The sequence below is a fragment of the Sorex fumeus genome, unplaced genomic scaffold, assembly GCF_029834395.1.
Source record: "Sorex fumeus unplaced genomic scaffold, SorFum_2.1 ptg000064l, whole genome shotgun sequence".
NCBI lineage: Eukaryota > Metazoa > Chordata > Mammalia > Eulipotyphla > Soricidae > Sorex > Sorex fumeus.
In genome coordinates this window covers 4,726,394-4,742,504 of record NW_026606121.1, presented here as the reverse complement: position 1 = coordinate 4,742,504, position 16,111 = coordinate 4,726,394, and the positions used below count along the sequence as shown (strand labels likewise).

Genomic DNA, 16,111 nt, shown 5'->3' with positions numbered 1-16,111 from the left:
GACTCTGCCTCCTGAGCCACCGTCCCCCAAAACAGATGCCTCTCCCATGCTCTCGGGGGAGTGTGTGCCCACTCCAGGCCCTGGTGGGCTCGCAACTGAGAGGGGTCCTATCCTTCCCTGCATCTGCACCTCTTCCCAGTTCCTGCATCAAAGACCAAACACTGTCCCCTGCCCCCCCACCCCCCCAGCAGAGGCCACAGGAGAACGCGCTAAGCCTCCAGTTACACTGATGCCGGCTGTTGAAGCCAGCTTTGGAATCTTTCCTCTCATGTGTCCCCACTAGCACTTTGGTTTTTTTTAAAGCACTGTCCTCCCGTTGTTCATTGATTTGCTCCAGCGGGCCCAGTAACATCTCCATTGTGAGACTTGTTGTTACTGTGTTTGGCATATTGAATACGTCACGGGTAGCTTGCCAGGCTTTGCCGTGCAGGCGAGATACTCTCGGTAGCTTGCTCTCCGAGAGGGATGGAGGAATTGAACTTGGGTCGGCCTGTTTTTGTTTTTTTTTTTAATTTTTATTAGTGAGACACCATGAGGTACAGTTGTAGACTTACAAATTTTTGTGCTTGGGTTTCAATTATACAATGATCAAATACCCATCCCTCTACCAGTGCCCATTTCCCACCACCACGAATCCCAGTATCCCTCCCACCCCCACCCCCCCATCCCGCCTTTCCTCTGTGGCAGGGCATTCCCCTTTGTTCTCTCTCTCCTTTTGGGTGCTTTGGTTTGCAAAAGAGGCATTGAGTGGCAATCATGTTCTGTCTAGAGTCTACTCTCAGCACGCATCTCCCATCCTGGGAGGATCCTCCCAACACCTTTATTTGGTGCTCCCTTCTCTATCTGAGCTCCCTTTTCCCCTATCATGTGTGGTTGACCTCCAAGCCATGGAGCAAACCTCCTGGTACTAATCCTGTCGGCCTGGTTTTTTAATTAAAAAAAAATGTCCTCCACTAGTACTTTCTAGGGGCTGGAGCGATAGCACAGTGGTAGGGCGTTTGCCTTGCACGCAGCCAATATGGCCGCCCCGAGTTCGATTCCTCCGCCCCTCTCGGAGAGCCCAGCAAGCTACCGAGAGTATCTCGCCTGCACGGCGGAGCCTGGCAAGCTCCCTGTGACGTATTCGATATGCCAGACACAGTCACAACAAAGTCTGCAATGGAGACGTTACTGGGCCCGCTTGAGCAAATCAATGAACAACGGGAGGACCGTGACCGTGACCGTGAGTACTTTCTAGAACAGGAATGGCTGAGCCCCCTGGAGCTTTGAAAGCTGTCAAAAACAAAACAAAACTGGGAACTGAGGTAATTTCGTGGCTGGAGAGAGAGTCGAGTACAGTGAGTGGGGCACTCACCTCACATGCAGCTGACCTGGGCTTGATCCCCAGCACCCCTAGGAGCAATCCCGGAGTGCAGACCCAGGAGTAACTCCTGAGCATCACCAGGTTTGGCCCGAAAACAAAACAAGAAAAAACAAGTAAAAGATCATCTCATCTCCAGGCGAAATGACTCTCCCATTACGAAGGTAAGTCCTCAGGACACACATAAAACATCCTAACCTTAATTTTGCAGCTGGGGAAATCTGGAGTCCAGGGCCCTGGCCACAAAGGCCATGTCAAGAAAAGGGACAAACTCAGACCCTGTATCAAGCACCCTAAGAACCTTGGTTGCCCCCGCTTCCCCTCCCCAACTCAAATATGGTAAAAACAGGTAACATTTAACGCACACTTTGGCCTTTTCATGCACATCCTCTCCTGCCTGCGGGACACAGCACGATCGCTCCCTGCCCCCCCCCCATGTTTTTTAATCTTCCCAAATCCAAACTCTCCCATGAATCCTGAACAACGTTCCGCGTCCCCCAGCATAACCTTGGTTCTTTCTTACAGCGTTTAAAAAAGTTATCTTAAATACTCCGTACTTGCCAAGCTGCGCTGCGCCAGGATCTAACGAAATTCAAAATAAAAGACAGTGGCTGGAACGATAGCACAGCAGGGAGGGCGTTTGCCTTGCACGCGGCCGACCCGGATTCGATCCTCAGCATCCCATATGGTCCCCTGAGCACCGCCAGGACTAACCCCTGTGCATCGCTGGGTATGATTCAAAAATAACAAATAATAATAAATAAATGTGTCCGGCTCCGGGCACATCTCTTTGATTCCACTGTTCTTCCTGCATTAACATATGCCTCAGAGACCTGGGCCCTACGCAAACAGGATGAGAATGCTATTCAGGTCTCCCAAAGAAGAATAGAAAGAGCTATGCTTGGAATATCACGTTTCACTCAAATGAGAGAAAGAATCCGGAGTTCTGACATCCGTCGACGATCAAGGATCAGGGACGCTGTCTCATTTGCCAAGGTGTCGAAAATCAGATGGGCTGGTCACGTAATGAGATTTAAAGACAACCGCTGGACTAGAGCTGTTACCGACTGGATTCCACGGGATGTCAAAAGACCGCGTGGCCGCCCACCTTCCAGATGGTCAGACTTCTTCGTCAAGATCATGAACGATCGGTTTGAGGCCCTTCATGTTCCCGGTGCGAACAGATGCCATTGGGCTACACTAGCACGCGACAGGGACAAATGGAGAGGTTACTGGCACCCGCTCGAGCAAATCGACGACTAACGGGAAGTTAAGTGATTAAGTGATTAATAAATAAAATTAAAAAATATATATATATGACGCAAGAACTGCCTTGAGGTCTGTCTGAGAAGAGCAGAGCGGATCAGACCCGGCCGCACCCCCGCGCCCGGCTCCGCCCCCAGCCGCGCCCGGCTCCGCCCCGCGCCCAGATAGCCCCGCCCCTCTCCCGGCTGGCCCCGCCTCTCTCTCAGGGCGGAGGCCCGCGACGGGCCGTACCACCGGCACCCAGGGTCGGGGAGGGCGAGGGGCCGCCCTCCTCACGCGCTTTCTGTCGCATCAGGCTCCCGGACTTCCGGCCCGGTCCGCCCGGAAGGCCCCCCCGTTTTGGAGCCGTCCATTTCCGCCCCCCCCCACCCGTCGGCAGACGAGCCCACACTCCCAGGCCGGGGGTCCTCGCGCCGCCGCGCCCGCCGGCCCGCGCCTGAGCTGGGCTCCGCCGCCCGAGTGGGGGGACTCCGGTCGCCCCCACGGCGTCTCTCGCGTGGTTCCGCCCGGCCGCGGGGGCCGACGGGAGGCCGAGGCGCGGCGCCATGTTGGGCGACACCACCCGGCGCCGCGAAGGGGGGGGGAGTCCGCGCGGGCGGCCGGCTGACCGGGGCGCGGGGCGGGCTCGGGCGGCGCGGGGCCGGCGCGCGGGTGGACGAGCGCCCGCTACCCGCGGCCTCCGCGCCGCCCGCGCCCGCCGCGCTCCCCGGGGCCCGGCGCCGGGTCCGCGCGCGCGGCCCGCCCCCCCCCGTGCCCGCGGCGTCTCGGCGTCCGGCACGTGGCCGAGACCGGCGCGCGCGGTGCGTGCCGGGAGCGTGGGAAGCGCGGCGGCGGCGCGGGCGGCGGCGGCGGGGCCCATGCAGGACGCGGAGAACGTGGAGGGGCCCGAGGCGGCCGAGGAGCGGCCCGAGGCGGGGCGGCCGCCGGCCGAAGAGCCCGCGGAGCCCAGCGCGCCGGAGGTGGACGAGGCGGGCGCGCGGGAGGCCGGGCCCGAGCCGCCGGCCGAGCCCGAGCCCGAGCCCGCGGCCCCCGCGCCCGCCCCGGAGGCCGGCGACGCGGCGGGGGACGCGGCCGAGGCGCCCTCGGAGGCGGCGGACGGCGCGGCCGGGGACGGCGACGGCGACGGGGACGCCGAGGAGCCTTCGTTCAGCGACCCCGAGGACTTCGTGGACGACGTCAGCGAGGAAGGTGCGGGCGGGCCGCGGCCCCGGGCAGCGGGGAGCCACCTGGGAGGCGGGACCCTCGGCCAACGGGACCCCCGAGCCACCGGGGAGGCGAGACCCCCGGCAAATGGGACCCCCGGCAAGCGAGACTCCCGAGTCGCCGGGGAGGCGGGACCCTGCGCGGCGCGCCCCCCGCCTGGGTCCGCGTGGCCTTGCGGATGCCGCCGACCCTCGCGACCGCGACACTGGCGGTCCTGTGGCCGCGGGACCCGGAGTGGCCCTGGGCTGCCCCGCAGGCTGGGGGGAGCCGCCCCGCCTTTCCGTTGTCCCTCGTAAAGCTGGAGCCGGCTGGACGGGCCATTAATGGCAGGGAGGGAGCCGGACCGGAGTCCCACGCTCAGTTTATGGGCTCTGGGCTCGAGCCTTTCTGAGGTCGTTCCTGGGCGGGCCGACCCACAGTTGCTGGGATCGACCTGGGGTCCCCAGAACCCTCCCGGGGCCCCATGTGCCAGTGGTTTGGGGGTGGGGTGCTTTGTAAGCTTGGGGGAGGTGGGAGGCCCAGTTGTGCTCTCTGGCACCCGGGGGTCCCTGGAACACTCCTAGGAGCGGCCCTAAAACCAAAAAGGAATTTCTATTCCTTTAGTTGAAGTCAAAACGGGGAAGTGATCCGGTTTATCTTGGCAAAGGCCTGGTGGCTGGGCATGAGCCCTGGATGTCAGCTTGCCCTAGGCGATTGCTAAGGCTGGAAACCATACCCCAGGCCTTTCTCTGGACTCTCTGAGCAGGGCTGTTCACGGCCCGCATGCCAACGGCACAAGGTGTGGGCTCAGCACCTTGCACTGGCAGGAAGCACCGCCAGCTGTCATGCGGGTCTTTGGCCACTGTGCTGTGCATGTGCTTGTGCAGGGGCTAGAACCCGGTCTTGCTTGGCCCTGAGCCCCACGCCTGGTGATGCTTCTGGTTCTGCACTCAGGAATCACTCCTGGCAGTGCTCAGTGCTCAGTGTGGAGTTTCAGATGGAATCCGGGTTGGCGGTGTGCCGGGCAAGCGCTTTACTGCTGTACTATTACTCTGGCCCGTTCGTCTCGATTTTTGAGAATGAAAGAATATTTTCTGGTCTGTCTTTCCCAGCTTGCTGATGGTTTCCAAACCATGGAACCCAAACTAATTTGCTCTGCCACCTCCTTTTCAGAAGAAAATTATTCTGTGCTCTCCTTCTTGCGCCCTGCTGTATCACTGTATTACTGTCATCCCGTTGTTCATCGATTTCCTCGAGCAGGCACCAGTAACGTCTCCATTCATCCTAGCCCTGAGATTTTAGCAAGTGCCACATTGGAGGCTCTTTCAGTGTCAGGGGAATGAGACCCATCATTGTTACTGGGTTTTGACCTATCGAATACGCCACGGGGAGCTTGCCAGACTCTGCAGTGTGGGCAGGATAGTCTCTGTAGCCTTCCGGGTTCTCCGAGAGTGAGAACTAGACAATAAGAGGTCACGGGAGCTTGGTTTTATAGCCTCTGATCTTGGCCGTTGATGGGGTTACACGGTGCCGAGGGCAGTTGGTGGGTGTTAACTGTCTACCTACTGGAAGATGGGGGATATGCATGGAGGAGGCCCGGTCCCAATCCAAGCAGGCTTGGAGATCTCAGCCCTGGGTCCCGCATGTTAAAAGAATTAACATTGCTTAAATTACCAACTTACTTGATCACTTGACATCCTGTTACTCATCGATTTGCTCAAGCGGGTGCCGGTAACGTCTCCTTTTGTCCCTGTTGTGTGCTAGTGCACCCCAGTGGTGTCTGCTCGCTCCAGGAACATGAAGAGCATCTAACCGTTCATTCAGGGTTTTATGCCCCACCTACCTTTATTTGAGCAAACAGAAAGTTTCGTGGGGAGCAGGGGGGCAGTATCTCCCCTTGGGAAATGCTGCTAAAGAGCTCTTTGTACTGTACAGAACTTGGAGTGGAGGTCTGGGTGTAGGTGAGACAAACGCAAGGGTGTGAAGCACCAATGCAGAGCGTTGTACGGTGGGGAGCGAGCATAGGCTTGTTCCCCCCTTGTTGCTAGCCAGGGATTCCTTTTGGTGCTTTTTCTTGTTCTAGCTGACCAGTGGATAGAATTGGAGCAATTCTGAGAGATTTCAGTGGTGGCAATTTGGTTTCAGGGCTACACCTAGCCGTGCTCAGGGATCGCTCCTGAGCGGCCACCATATGTGGTGGCAGGGATTGAACCCAGGCCAGCCAGGTGCAGAGCAGGAACCCTGCCCACAGTTTTATCTTCCCAGCCCCGTAGCCCCTTCTTAAAGTAGATTAAAAACCCATGATTCTCGTCAAAGGGAGGGGGACATTTGCATCTTCCTAATTCTGTCAGGCTCACATTGGATTCACACCGGGTTGGGGTTTCTTCCGTTCTCCGTCAAAGTGTTCAGGCAAGTTTGATTTTTGCCCCTTGGCCACGTGCTGGGCCGGAAGCCATCTGAGCCCCTCTCACTGTGCAGAGCTGCTGGGAGACGTACTCAGAGACCGGCCCCAGGAAGCTGACGGGATCGACTCCGTGATCGTGGTGGACAATGTTCCTCAGGTGGGCCCCGACCGGATGGAGAAGCTCAAAAATGTCATTCACAAGATCTTCTCCAAGTTTGGGAAAATCACCAACGACTTTTACCCAGAGGAGGATGGAAAGACGAAAGGGTGAGTCAAGGGTGCGCTGCGGCACTCCATGGCCCGGGGCCTTCCCATGACCACTGGGAGGCTCCGTCCTGCATCCGGGAGGGACTTCACCCCAGGTCATGGGGCGAGGCGAGAGAACATGCTAGGGGGTCCCCATCAGGCACTTAGTAGTCGACTGGTGGACAGTTTACCTCTAATCAAGCCTCGACACCCTGAGGGGTACCTGGAGCCACGCCTATCTGGCTCGAGAACCGTGCAGGGTGACCACCTGGGTCAGGTGCCTGCAGGGCAGGTGCCTTACACCCGGCCCCATTTCTGGCTCCTGTCCATCTTTTCAGATGTTCTTACACTTTGCAGAAGGTATCTTGCAGTGTGTTTTGTTACTTGCGTTGGGTCTTGATTTGATGCTGTTCTTCCTTCCTGAACTGGGGAAAGAACTCGGACCTCCTGCCTGCCAGGCACAAACCTCCGCCCAACCCTCTTAGCCTTTGTTTGCGGTGTGGTGGCGTATTTCACCACGCCGTGCACTCCTCGGGTTTCCTGCAGCGTTTGCAGTCGTGAACTCACCCCTCTCCTGCCTCCGCAGCATCCCAGGAACAGACTTCCTGATACTCTTCAGGCAGTAGTGCCCACACCTTCTTTCAGCCTTTGAAAGCCTTCTGTATTTGGCTGGAGGGATGGCACAGGGTTCAGGCACTCACCTTGCACAGAGCTGACCCCAGTCCACCCCTGCACTTGACTATGGTCTTGTGAGCCCTGTCAGAAGTGATCCCTGAGCACTTCTATCTCCCGTGAAAAGAAAATCGGAAATCGTATGTCAGTCTTGGAAGAAACAAACTAGATCCCTTTCATGGGTGAGATAGGAATGGTGAATGGGTGAGACAGGAATGGTGACAGCTTTCGTTTCTTTTGGGGACTAGAGTAACATCTGCTACCAGTGATGTTCCTGACGTGCCATCTGAGCAAGTGACCCTCAGGGCGCTGACCCATGGGTGGTACCTGGAAGGGAACTGGGCGCCCTTGGCCAGTGGCAGTGGCAGGCCCTGGTGGCGATGCGTGTCTCGGTGTTGAGAGTGCCATCCCACGGTAGCCCTGCTTTCCTGAGGGTTGGACAGTGGCAGGCCGCAGATGTTGGGTCTTCTCACCCGGCCACTGCTCCCTGGCAGGTGTCAGTGTCAGGGATTCCGGTGGCGATGGGGTGTGGCCTTCCTGGTGGCCATCCTGGGAGCTTGCTGCGCTGGCAGCTGTGATGTGCAGGGCTTGTGTCCTGACAGCTGTGTGCAAACTCTGTGCCAGGTACATCTTCCTGGAGTACGCTGCTCCTGCGCACGCCCTGGACGCGGTGAAAAACGCCGACGGCTACAAGCTCGATAAGCAGCACACATTCAGGGTTAATCTCTTCACCGACTTTGACAAGTGAGTTCAGCTGCCCTTGCATGGGGAGGGCAGTGCTCGTGGCCTGTCGTGGTCATGTGTGCTCTGGCTCTGGCACCCTTCCTTCCCCGGCTGGTCTGTCCCCTGGGGGAAGCAGGGGGTGGTGAGCTCTGGTCTGGGGTTGTCAGCCATGCCACTTCCTGAGCCTACTTGCTCTTGCAGGTACATGACCATCAGCGATGAGTGGGACATCCCAGAGAAGCAGCCTTTCAAAGACTTGGTACGCGGAAGGCAGAGCAGGGATGGAGAGGGCACTCGGGGCTCAGGACTGGCCGCCCTCCACTGGGACTCCCTTCCGCTGCCACTGGTGAATTGTCTCTGCTGCTTCCAACAGGGGAATCTGCGTTACTGGCTGGAGGAGGCCGAGTGCAGAGACCAGTACAGTGTCATCTTTGAGAGTGGGGACCGCACGTCCATATTCTGGAACGATGTGAAGGACCCTGTCTCCATCGAGGAGAGAGCGGTGGGTGTTGGCCGCTTGGGGGTGGGGGCGGACTCCCATCCCTGCCCTCCAAGGGGAGTGGTCAGCAGGTAAAAGGGCCTCCGTGCCGGCTCACAGTGGCGCCTCCTCTCTGCAGAGATGGACAGAGACGTACGTGCGCTGGTCTCCCAAGGGCACCTACTTGGCGACCTTCCACCAGCGAGGCATCGCGCTCTGGGGCGGAGAGAAGTTCAAGCAGATTCAGAGATTCAGCCACCAAGGGGTTCAGCTGATCGACTTTTCGCCTTGTGAAAGGTAAACGGGAGCCCGTGCCCGCGGCTGCCCTCTCCCCGCCCTCCAGAGCCCATGGTGGCAACTTGTTCTTGAATGTCTCTTACGGTCAAGGTTGTTGGTTACAGGTGTGTCAGCATTTGTGGTTCTGGCGTGTGGTTTCCCTTCCCCCGAGTGTCCCCTGTCCCCATGAGGCCGCCTCTCCTGTCGTCGCGTCTTACTGCTTGCCGTTGTCTCGGCTAGGTGACTGCGGAGGAGAGCACGGCTCTGTGGGTCATACTGGGTGGGATCTGTCCTTCCACTTTCCCTCAGGTCCAGGCCCTCGTGTCTCTGACTCCCTGGGACTTCTTGCCTGCCAGGCTGCCTCCAGGCTCTGGGATGGCGGTGTGCAGGGGATTGCTCGTTGGGGGTCTCAGCTGTGGTGGGTGGCAGGTGGGTCTGCAGCCTGTCTCTCTCCATCCCCCCTCGTGCATCCTCGGAGTGTCCTGGTCTGTCCCAGTGCCCATCTATGCGGTCACTCCTGCTTGGCTCTTGAAGAGCTTTCGTGGCTGTCAACGCCACTTCACATCTCGGGATCCATCCCCTGTGCCCGTGAACCTTAGGTGCCCAGCGGGAGCAGGCAACACCAGGCCCATGAAGAGGGGGTGCTGTGGCGGCACCTGTGCGCTGGTTAACAGTCGCTCCTTTTGCCACATTGGCTCCTGTGCTTTAGGGTCTGAAGTGGGGGGAGGTGGAGAGGATTGTCACCACAAATGCCACCTTGGGTCTGGGTGCCAGGAGGCTGCCCCTCTCAGTGTGCTGGTGCGGGGCAGGTGCCCTCGCCTGTCTGAGCCAGAGCCTGCACACCTCAGTGATCAGAGTTGCACTCTCAATGAAAGGAAGCAGCGTCGGGAATGGAGTGGGCCCTGTGGGTGTCCACCACATTTGGACAGCCACATGTGCGTGAGGGAGCCAGCTGTGTAGACCACTGGATATGGCCACAAGTTCCTGAATAAAAATAACTTAGAATGACGCAAAAACATGGGAGAGAGCAAGCTGTGTAGATGCCCACTGCACTGTTCTGGAACAAGCCAAGAGGACGGGACAGTCCAGGTGTCGTGTGGCAGTCCAGTGACAGCCCTGCAGTGGGTGTGCCCCATTTGAAACTCAGCTGCAGTGCTGTAGGTAGTCCTGCTGTCGCCGTCCCTTTGCTGATGGTCGTGGGGATGCTCGTGGGGGTCCTGAGTTCTGGGGGAAGATGTGTCAGGCGCCCTGGGTGCAGGCAGAGCCCCCAGAGTATCATGCTGCTGTTCCAGGTACCTGGTGACCTTCAGCCCCCTCATGGACACTCAGGACGATCCACAGGCCATCATCATCTGGGACATCCTCACAGGGCAGAAGAAGCGAGGCTTCCACTGTGAGAGCTCGGCCCACTGGCCCATCTTCAAGTAAGTGGCCCTGTGGGCGAGGGGCGGCCCCAAGCTGTCCTGGACGAGGGAAACACTCCTGCTGTCCCCTCAGGTGGAGCCATGACGGGAAGTTCTTTGCCAGAATGACCATGGATACTCTGAGCATCTATGAGACCCCCGTGAGTCACCCCGCTTGCAGAACTGCATCCTAGGGCCACTGTTCGCGGACTCTGTAGTACAGGATGGGCAGGTGGCCATGGAGAAGCTTCCGGGCTGCCTAGGCAGGGGGATGGCAGGGGACTATGCGCCTGGCCGCTGGGTTGCTGTTGCACTCGGCCTGGCTACCACCATTTCCGGCACGCGCATGTGTGCGGGTGGGCGTGCCTTTGCGCCTGGTCTGATTGTGTCACTCCCCTGACTGGCATAACGTGCTATGTTCTCTCCACAGTCCATGGGCCTTCTGGACAAGAAGAGCTTGAAGATCTCCGGCATTAAGTAAGTTTGCCCCACAAAACAGGATGCAGTGTTGAAAGAAGAGAGTCACTTCTCAGTGAGGGGATTCTGACGCCCTGGGGGTCTCCCTGGTAAAGAGCAGGCCGATCCCTTCCTGCTCGGCGCGGCTGGTCAGTCTTGGCAATGTCCCAGCTGCCAGCATGTGATATTTCCTCTTTTTTGTTTTGTTATTTTTGTTTCTGGCTTTTGGGGTCATACCCAACAATGCTCAAGGATTGGTCCTGTCTGCACTAAGGAATCACTCCTGCAGGGATGGAACCTAGATTGGCCACATGCAGAGCAAACATACTTTCTGCTATACTAATGCTCTGCCCCCAACAAGTGGTGTTTCTTACTCCGTGCGCAGAGTGATAGCTGGATATAAAAATAGAAAACAGGGATGGAGCAGGGTACAGCAGGTAGAGTGTTTGCTTTGCATGTGGCTGACCTGTGCTCAATCCCCAGCACCGCATGTGGTCCCCCAAGTACCACTAAGAGCACAGAGCCAGGAGTATACCCTGAGCATAATTGGGTATGTCCCAGAAGCCAAAAAATAGAAATGAGAAATGGACTGGAGTGATAGTTCCGCAAGTAAGGCATTTGCTTTGCACACGGCCGACTTCAGTTCAATCTCTGGCACTCCATAAGGTCCGTCAAGCCCACCAAGAGTGAGCCCTGAGCAACACCGAGTGTGCCCCCCTCCCCCAACCCCCCAAAGAAAACAAAAAGGAAAACCGGAGCAGAACTGGTGTCGCTAACTGGGAGGGCAGTTCTTGGCCTGTGTGAGCTCACCAGCCCTTGGGGGCTTGGCTGGTCTTGCCTGCCCCAGGTGCCCTGGGCTTTTCCTACGTGCTCGCTGTGGGAGGTTCTGCCAGCTGCCGGGCTGATGCCATCGTTGTGTCTGCCCTGCAGAGATTTCTCCTGGTCTCCGGGCGGCAACATCATCGCCTTCTGGGTACCCGAGGACAAGGACATCCCGGCCAGGGTGACCCTCATGCAGCTGCCAAGCAGGCAAGAGATCCGGGTCCGGAATCTGTTCAATGTCGTCGACTGCAAGTTGCACTGGCAGAAGAATGGGGACTACCTGTGCGTGAAGGTGGACCGAACCCCCAAAGGCACCCAGGTGAGCGCACGGCTCTCACCCGTCACTCTGGGGCTCCCAGAGTCCCCCTTTCTCTTGCTGAGTGCAGCTGCCTGGTGGCTGTGTGTGGGTCCGGGCAAAGTGTCCCGTAGCTCTTCTCCAGTGCTCCCAGCTCCCAGAACATCGTTCCTTTCCTGTTACACAGGGCGTTGTCACCAACTTTGAGATTTTCCGGATGAGGGAGAAGCAGGTACCTGTGGATGTGGTGGAGATGAAAGGTAGGTAATTCCGTGGCCTGGTGCCGACAGGATGACTGGGCGTGCGGGGTGGGACCCCGCTGCATCCTGCCCCACTCTGGCCTCAGGCGTGAGCCTCTCGCCTTAAGTTCATGCTCCATGGACTCTTAGAAACTCAAGATTCTAGTTCCTGCTCCAATCGCATTGCGACTTTCAGCTTGGCCTTGACAGAGAGAAGGGCAGGGGGCGGGGCAGAGACTCAGGCCAGCCTGGCTGTCTCCCTGGTTCGGGGGGGGGGGGGGGGGGGGGGCCACCTCCCTTGGTTTGGAAGTGCCCTGACTGTGATTCTGGCGTGGGAGGTCAGTGTGCCTGCTGTGGGCTCACCCGTTCTCCTGTCCCAGAAACCATCATCGCTTTCGCTTGGGAGCCAAACGGAAGCAAGTTTGCAGTGCTGCACGGAGAGGCACCACGGATCTCTGTGTCCTTCTATCACGTGAAGAATAATGGCAAAATCGAGCTCATCAGTAAGTGGCCCCCACCTCCGGGGCAGACCATGGGGGTATGGCTGGTGCCAAGCAAGTGTGCTTTGCCCAGCAGGTGAGCAGCTGGTATCCTGGCTCCTCCCCACCTTGCTGCGTCCTTTGTGCTGGGCTGTTCCCCCATGCTCTGGCACCTGTGGCCCACCCTTGCTCTGCTGTCCTTGCAAGACCCCTCTTGCTCCCAGTTGCTGTGTGGTCGCATGGACCTGCAAAGCCCTCCTGGCCCAGAACTCCCTGGGGCTCAGGGTCAGCATGCAGTGTTGTTTCAGGTGCTTGTGTCCCTGAGGCCACAGCATTTCCCACCCTGGAGACAGTAGTGGCTTCAGTAGCATCTCTTGAGATCTGCTTCCTACACTCAACACCATGGGCTGTCACAGAATGCAGCTTTTCCCATCCCGTATAAAGAAAGGGGACTGTCGGGCTCCATCTGGGAGTGGGTCCTTGAGCATCGCATGCTGGAACCCTCACCACCTCACCGTGGCCCCCTGTGCATGACTCGGTGCCAAGCTAGTTCCTTTACCCCAAGAAAAACACACATACACACACACAGAGCTGCCAGCCCCTCTCGTTTCTCTAAGGTTGCAGGGGGCGGCTTAGCAGAAGTGCTAAGACTCGCTAGCAGAAGTCTGTCCCTTTCCTACCTGAGGGCTGGCGGAAATAGGTTGATTTCCCCCTGGGCTTGCACCTCCTGCCCACTGAGCTGGGGCTGGACAGCTATGAGCATGAGGTTGCCAGTTACGGGGTCCTGGGGAGAGCACTGTCCTAGCTGCGGGCAGGGCCGCCGTGGGCTCGGCTGCCTGGTGGGTGTTCTCCTTCCTCTCACCCTTCTCTCTTTGCAGAAATGTTCGACAAGCAACAGGCGAACACCATCTTCTGGAGCCCCCAGGGGCAGTTTGTGGTGTTGGCGGGTTTGAGGAGGTGGGTGTCTGCTTTGCGGGAGCTCTGACGGGTACGGGGGCTCATATGGGCCCCCATGCGCGCCACGCCACACACCTGGCCCCAGATCTAGCAGGTGAAGTGTTGCCAGCAGTAGGGGCCAAGGGCTCAGCTGGCCGGAGTGGTCGCTGAGGGCAGGAGGCCCGGGCACACAGCTCTGGCCCCAAACCAAGAGTCTCTGGGGGTGCGTTGGCCCCAAGGTCCAGCCTGCCTGCCCCAGCACCCCTGGGGCCCTCTCAGCCCTTGGCCTGGTTGTGGGCAGGCCCCAACATGCACTCTCGCTTGTAGCATGAACGGCGCCCTGGCCTTCGTGGACACCTCTGACTGTACCGTCATGAACATCGCGGAGCACTACATGGCTTCCGACGTCGAGTGGGACCCCACAGGCCGCTACGTGGTCACCTCCGTCTCCTGGTGGAGCCACAAGGTGCGGGCAGGCCTGCAGGGGGTGGAGGAATCTGTCCTGGTCACCTGCTTCTCCGCCTTATCCTCTTGGGACTCATGACCCGTGCTGGCCCGGGCCTGTGGGGCCCATCTTGGGCGGTGTCACCAGCCTCTGGTCAGCACCTGGGTCTGTCCAGAGGGTGCCCGGCTGTTGGCCCTTCCTGTCGCCGACCCACAGCCTTCAGGGCCTCCAGTAGGACCCCCCTTCCTGCTCAGCATGGGGCACATGTGGCTCCTGGCAGGGCCAGTGGCGGGTCAGTGGCACCAGGTTGAGCAGCATGTGATGCCACCTCTTCAGGTGGACAATGCCTACTGGCTGTGGACGTTCCAAGGCCGCCTTCTGCAGAAGAATAACAAGGACCGCTTCTGCCAGCTGCTCTGGAGACCTCGGCCCCCCACGCTCCTGAGTCAGGACCAGATCAAGGTCTGGTGACAACACCCCCTCCCCCCAGCCCCCGGGACAGCTGGGGTGCACAGGACCCAGCCTGGCCTGGGCCCTTCGCGGCTTCTGAATATCTGGGTTCTGAGTGCCCGTCTTTGCTTCAGCAAATCAAAAAGGATCTGAAGAAATACTCCAAGATCTTTGAGCAGAAGGACCGTCTGAGTCAGTCGAAAGCCTCCAAGGTCGGTGTGGCCCTGGACCCCGGGGAGTCGGCCGGGCGCCCTGGCCTGCTGGTTGGGGTTGCAGGGGCCTCAGGGTCACCCGCTCCCCCTCTCCCCCCCAGGAACTGGTGGAGCGCCGGCGGACCATGATGGAGGACTTCCGCAAGTACCGGAAGATGGCGCAGGAGCTGTATCTGGAGCAAAAGAGCGAGCGCCTGGAGCTGAGAGGCGGTAGGTGGGCTGCAGGCGGCCGCGGGCTGGACAGGCGCTCCTGGCAGCGGCAGGCCCGGCACCCTTCCTCTCTCCTCAGGTGTGGACACGGACGAGCTGGACAGCAACGTGGATGACTGGGAGGAGGAGACCATCGAGTTTTTTGTCACAGAAGAAATTATTCCTCTTGGGATTCAGGAGTGACCGAGAGCCCCGTGGTAGGACCACAAGCAGGGTCGGCTGGGGTGTGTCCGAGCTCCAGGAGGGGCCAGGGTCGACCTGGTGTGGACAGGATGCCGGCAGCACAGGAGGAAGGGATTGTAAGGCTGTTGCTGGGGCCTCTGCTCTCCAGGCACCGCCCTGCCCTATCTCGGTCCCATTGGCTGCCTCCCGGGCCAGCAGGAGGTGACTGTGGTCCTTGTTGCAGGTGCACCTTCAGGCCTGTGCGGTCCGAGGCCGTCTCCAGAGCACCGCACACCGCCTGACGCCATCTCCACACTGCTGTGCCTTCGCCCCTGGGGTCGCCTCTGAGGCCGACGGGCGCTGCTCGCCAGCTTCCGTGGTCCAGGCACAAGTCTCCACTTGCTCCGTCTCCTCCATGCAAGGCTGTGGCACCGCCTCTGCGGCCCTAGGCGCCCTCCGAGGACTGTCCCCCACCAGGGGCCGAGTCCTGAACCCCAGAAGGAGCAGGTGCTGCTCGGGGGCAGCTGCCCACAGGACCCCCCATTCAGGGCGTGGTGGGTTCTCCCAGGCTGCACGTGGAAATAAAGCAAACCTGTATGACTGCGTGTCTTTCCCTGCTGTGGGAGTCGACCTGGGGTGTGTTGGCCATCTACCCTGGGCACCTGCTGCCGTTTGCCAGAGCCGCCTCGGGATCCTGGGTGGGGGATATGTGTGGGCAGTCCCGACCTTAGGTCCTTCCATCTGTCCCTTTCAGGCTGGCTGCCTTTGTGCCCTTGCACACAGCGGAGGCCCAGTCCTGCCTGCGTGGACAAGCCCTGGCACAGATTCTATCAACCAGAGACTTGGGGCCCTCTCGAGGGCCCTGCTGGGGTCCCAGGCAGCAAAGATGAGGGTCCCTAGTCAGGACTCCCTTGGGGCTGGAGCAGTAGTACAGCGGGTAGGGCTTGCATGCGGCCAACCCAGGTTCCATTCCCACCGTCCCATATGGTCCCCTGAGCACCACCAGGAGTAATTCCGGAGTGCAGAGCCAGGAGTAACCCCTGTGCATTGCCGGGTGTAACCCAAAAAGAAAAAAGCCAGAGCTGAACCCAAATCTGTCCTCCTGCCAAGCACTGGAGCTGGCCCATGACCTGGGGCTGTTCCTCCTGCCCCTCACCACCAGTGCCTGCTTAGCCTGGTGCTCAAGATCCCCAGGGGACTTAGAGATTAGGCAGCAATTAGGCCTATGGGGGTGGGGAAGGTGTTCCACCTGCCCTGGGTGACTACATGTGGGGGGAGGGGCGTCCACTGCCCTGGGTGTCTGCAGATGGGCGTTGTCCACTGCCCCAGGTGTCTGAAGGTGGGGGGCGTCCACTTCCCTTTGTGTCTGCAGATGGAGGGTGGGGGGGCATCCAG

General features: G+C 59.3%; 1 protein-coding gene across 1 annotated transcript; it reads left to right on the top strand.

Annotated features, from left to right (window-relative positions):
* The first annotated feature begins 3,447 nt into the window (after positions 1-3,447).
* EIF3B (eukaryotic translation initiation factor 3 subunit B) lies at positions 3,448-15,317 on the top strand. The gene is made up of 19 exons (XM_056128478.1): positions 3,448-3,814; positions 6,287-6,479; positions 7,755-7,874; positions 8,055-8,112; positions 8,227-8,355; positions 8,471-8,628; positions 9,900-10,031; positions 10,105-10,171; positions 10,441-10,487; positions 11,397-11,607; positions 11,771-11,843; positions 12,203-12,325; positions 13,180-13,258; positions 13,565-13,703; positions 14,019-14,144; positions 14,267-14,344; positions 14,446-14,554; positions 14,634-14,751; positions 14,961-15,317. Exons 1-18 carry the CDS (start codon positions 3,484-3,486, stop codon positions 14,735-14,737), a joined length of 2,277 nt encoding a protein of 758 aa, XP_055984453.1. The 5' UTR covers positions 3,448-3,483; the 3' UTR covers positions 14,738-14,751; positions 14,961-15,317.
* Positions 15,318-16,111: the final 794 nt, after the last annotated feature.

Coding starts and splice junctions, on each gene's coding strand:
- EIF3B (XM_056128478.1), top strand. CDS start 3,484: ATGCAGGACGCGGAGAACGTGGAGGGGCCCGAGGCGGCCGAGGAGCGG. Junction 10,488..11,396: donor TTGAAGATCTCCGGCATTAA/GTAAGTTTGCCC, acceptor TCTGCCCTGCAG/AGATTTCTCCTGGTCTCCGG. Junction 11,608..11,770: donor GAACCCCCAAAGGCACCCAG/GTGAGCGCACGG, acceptor CCTGTTACACAG/GGCGTTGTCACCAACTTTGA.